The 4,384-nt window shown below is 34.7% G+C and overlaps 1 protein-coding gene across 4 annotated transcripts in view; it reads left to right on the top strand.

Moving 5' to 3' along the window:
* Positions 1-216: 216 nt before the first annotated feature.
* The window catches only part of tspan14 (tetraspanin 14), a 10,612-nt gene continuing 6,444 nt past the window's right edge, over positions 217-4,384 (top strand). For 3 of the 4 annotated variants that reach the window (XM_031276714.2, XM_031276713.2, XM_035992597.1), the window contains exons 1-3: positions 218-329; positions 2,102-2,184; positions 3,196-3,246. In XM_031276714.2, coding sequence (XP_031132574.1) covers positions 2,104-2,184; positions 3,196-3,246 — 132 coding nt within the window. In that variant the 5' untranslated portion in view covers positions 218-329; positions 2,102-2,103. Of the gene's footprint in view, positions 330-2,101; positions 2,185-3,195; positions 3,247-4,384 lie in introns of all 4 variants that reach the window. The other variant, XM_031276715.2, reaches the window with a different exon arrangement.

The following is a 4,384-nucleotide window of genomic DNA, read 5'->3' as shown; positions in this document are numbered from 1 at the left end:
TGTATTTTTTATTTAATTAATTGAAAACCAAATAATATAAAATACTACTACTACTACTACTACTAATAATAATAATAATAATAATAATAATAATAATATTATTGCACTTCCGCTGCTGTCCGGTAGGCGGTGGTGATGACATCAATATAAACCCGAGAAGAAGAAGGTGTGTTTAGTTTCTGGCGGAAGCAGAAGTCCCGTTATCATCAGCAGTCAGAGCAGAACGTATATCTGTATATATTATATATATATCTTTATATATTATATATCTCTATATAGATATATCTATATATGAGCTCAGGAGAGGAGAGGTAACAGGACTCTGAGAGGTAAGACCCTAACTCTTGCAGTCCGTCGGGAACTACTCTCACTGTTGTTTACGGTTAGCATTTTAGCATTAGCTTAGCCGCTTCCTGTTAGCTCTGAGAACGGAACCGTTAACGGGTCTTTACCGCCCGTTACCCGGTACCTGTTACCATAGCAACGGACCGGAGCCTGTCGGTGATGACTCAGACTAACGGCCGGTAATAACGACCGAAAAACGGCGAAATAAAGTAAAGAAAACCAAGTTCCATCCGGGTCCCTGACAAGCTAGCTTCCGCTAAGCTAACGGGGAGTCTACACTTCTAATCATTGTTTACTTATTGATGAATGTTTGTTTATTTCCTGTTTCCATTATTATTACTCTATCACTATTGTTTATATAAGACCTGATTACAGCACGCTACCTCAGAATAATAATAATAATAATAATAATAATAATAATATAATAATAATAATAATAATAATAATAATAATACGGTTCTCTCTGCGTTCAGGTCAGTTCTGAGATATTGAGGTGTAAAGTTTTAGTGAAAGTGTGAAATGGAGCTCCTTCCTCTCTAACCTAACCCTCTACAGCACCATGCATGTACAGGTCAATAGTAGAAATAACCTTTTAGTTCTGGAGTTATACGTTTATATCTCCAAAAACAGAAGAAGGAACAGTAATGTACTCATACATACTGTTGGCCTGTTCAGTTTATATAATAAAAAGTTAATGTTAAATCTTCATGCATTCATGCACTTACTGCTATAACACAATATTTATTTCCTTTCATCGTTCTTATTTAATGTAACAGTAAGTTAAATGTAAATGAATGATTTTACTAATGCGTGGTGTGATGCAGTCAGGTCCTTCAGTTTATCTTTTAGTGTTTTCAGTAGAAAAGCAAAACGACTTGAATGAATATTTAAAATCAGTCTTTATTTTGATATCTCATCAACTAATTTTTAAACAATTTAAATGTAAAACGCGTCATACAACATTACGTATAGCATTACTGCCTCTCATTCAGATAAAAGTGATCAGAAATCTTTTGCTAATGAACAAGGTATTTCAAACCCAAGACTGGTTCCTCAAAATGGAGCTCATTTCAGATGCTGTTACCTGCGATGAGGAGATAATCACTACCAAGTAGGCTATATATAATCACTACCAAGTAGGCTATATATAATCACTACCAAGTAGGCTATATATAATACCAGGCCATTGATAATGTGCTAATGTTAATTTAGTAACCTCCATTTAATTTATCCATCATTTTGAGGCAAGCCCTCACCTACAGTGGGATTGTGTTGAAGTAATTTCTTTCTTTCTCATGCTTTTGGATTCTGCTGAAGTCGAAGACAACTTTTAAAAATAGCTAACGTTAGCTAACGTTAGCTAGCGTTAGCTAGCAGTAACTAGTCTTAGAATATGATACATCAAGTTGGAAATGATGTTTGGCAAGGAAATGATTGGAGATGACTGAATTTCCATTTTGCATTATAGTGTTTGGATTTTGCTGACAACTTTTAGAATTAAGTCATGTTAGCTAATGCTAGCTAACGTTGTCTAGCACTAGCTAACGTTAGTTAGTGCTAGACAACCTGACCCCATAAAAACACAGCATTTGATTGGTCCTTCTGTAAATATTCCAGAAGATGATTGGACCACAGATAGAACCTTATAACTCTGTAGATAGAACCTTATTATTCTAGAGTAGCGAGGTCTTATTGTGACTAATAATAATAATAATAATAATAATAATAATAATAATAATACTATGTCTATCTCCAGGTATGTACTACTATCGCTATGACAACGCTGAGGTCAGCTGCTGCTATAAATACCTCATGTTCAGCTACAACATCATCTTCTGGGTGAGTTATAAACCTGCAGCTTATTACAGCTTATTACACCTTATATTACAGCTTATTACAACTTATTACAGCTTATTACAGCTTATTACACTTTATATTACAGCTTATTACAGCTTATTACAACTTATATTACAGCTTATTACACTTTATATTCCAACTTATTACAACTTATTACAGCTTATTACAATTTATTACACCTTATATTACAACTTATTACAGCTTATTACAACTTATTACAGCTTATTACAGCTTATTACACCTTATATTACAGCTTATTACAACTTATTACAGCTTATTACACCTTATATTACATCTTATTACACCTTATATTACAGCTTATTACAACGTATTACAGCTTATTACAACTTATTACAGCTTATTACACCTTATATTACATCTTATTACACCTTATATTACAGCTTATTACAACTTATTACAGCTTATTACAACTTATTACAGCTTATTACACCTTATATTACATCTTATTACACCTTATATTACAGCTTATTACACCTTATTACAGCTTATTACAACTTATTACAGCTTATTACACCTTATATTACAGTTTATTACACCTTATATTACATCTTATTACACCTTATATTACAGCTTATTACAACTTATTACAGCTTATTACAACTTATTACAGCTTATTACAACTTATTACAGCTTATTACACCTTATATTACAGCTTATTACACCTTATTACAGTTATTACAGGTTACAGATATGTTCTCTCTATCTCTCTCTCTGTATGCCTGTCGGTCTCTCTCTATATATATATATATACACACACACACACACACACACACAAAATAAGAGTTAAGTTTAAAGGTAGTGTCCAGAAGACTCGTTGTACCATGACTGTGTTGTTGTGATGAGGGAGTGTCTCCTCTGTTTCCTGTCTGCCAGCAGGATAACAGGAAGTGATGTCACTGGCATCCTGTTTGGTTGATGAACAGGAAATGTGAAGTCTTTCTTAATCTGTGTGTGTGTGTGTGTGTGTTACAGCTGGCTGGAGTGGCCTTCATTGCCGTTGGTTTCTGGGCGTGGAGTGAAAAGGTAATGTTGATGTTCACGTCGCGTAATTACGTCACTTCATAACGTTCCCATGGCAACAGGGGAAAACGGCTGCTCTTGTGTGAAGTAAACCAACATTTTTCATCTTCCTGCTAAGATATAGATGGACTTTATTACAACGAAAATGTGGGGATTATGAAATCATGCAAGCCCCGCATATTTTGTGAAATCGGCAATTTATGCGGAAAAAGTGCGGCGTATTTGAAAAAATGTCTGAAAAATTGGCTGATTATGCATTGAATTATGGGATGGCATCATCAGGTTTTTCTGGAGGGACTGTTTGATTATCATGTCAGAGTCGATGACGTCTCCTCTATCTGCTCTGAGAGGGCAGGAACACACCGTACTCAGACAAGGACACGCAATATATATATATATATATATATATATATCTCTATTAGGGGTGTAACGGTACGCAAAAATCCCGGTTGGGTACGTACCTCGGTTTTAAAGTCACGGTTCGGTTCATTTTCGGTACAGTAAGGGAAAGAAATGCAAACATTAAACTGCAGGTTGTTTATTATTATAAACTTTTTTTTTTAACAATTTGTTTACACTTTTTAAACACTTTTCAATAAAATATAATAAATATATATATAAAAAAATAAGAAAAATACTGCTGCAAAGTTCTCCACTAAATAAAATACTCTGTCTCAAACCAGTATCACATAATAAAATATAATGAAGAATATAAATAATAACTATGGATTACAGAGCAGCATTACCAATCCCAGCTTGTCAACAACCGAGTATGGTCGTAGATCAGCTGCTATAAAAACACCAATACCTTTCGTTATTGCGTTGGCCCGATCGACCAGCAAAGGTCTGTTTAAATGCCAACAGGAGCTGCGTCTTATCGACTAGTCTTTGGTCTTATCGACTAGTCTTTGGTCTTATCGACTAGTCTTTGGTCTTACTGACTAGTCTTTGGTCTTATCGACTAGTCTTTGTCTTACCGACTAGTCTTTGGTCTTATCGACTAGTCTTTGGTCTTACCGACTAGTCTTTGGTCTTATTGACTAGTCTTTGGTCTTACCGACTAGTCTTTGGTCTTATCGACTAGTCTTTGGTCTTACCGACTAGTCTTTGTCTTACCGACTAGTCTTTGGTCTTACCGACT

The sequence above is a fragment of the Sander lucioperca genome, chromosome 15 (genome assembly GCF_008315115.2).
Source record: "Sander lucioperca isolate FBNREF2018 chromosome 15, SLUC_FBN_1.2, whole genome shotgun sequence".
NCBI classification, from domain to species: domain Eukaryota; kingdom Metazoa; phylum Chordata; class Actinopteri; order Perciformes; family Percidae; genus Sander; species Sander lucioperca.
The sequence above is the reverse complement of the archived record's forward strand: the minus strand, read 5'-3'. Positions and strand labels throughout refer to the sequence as shown.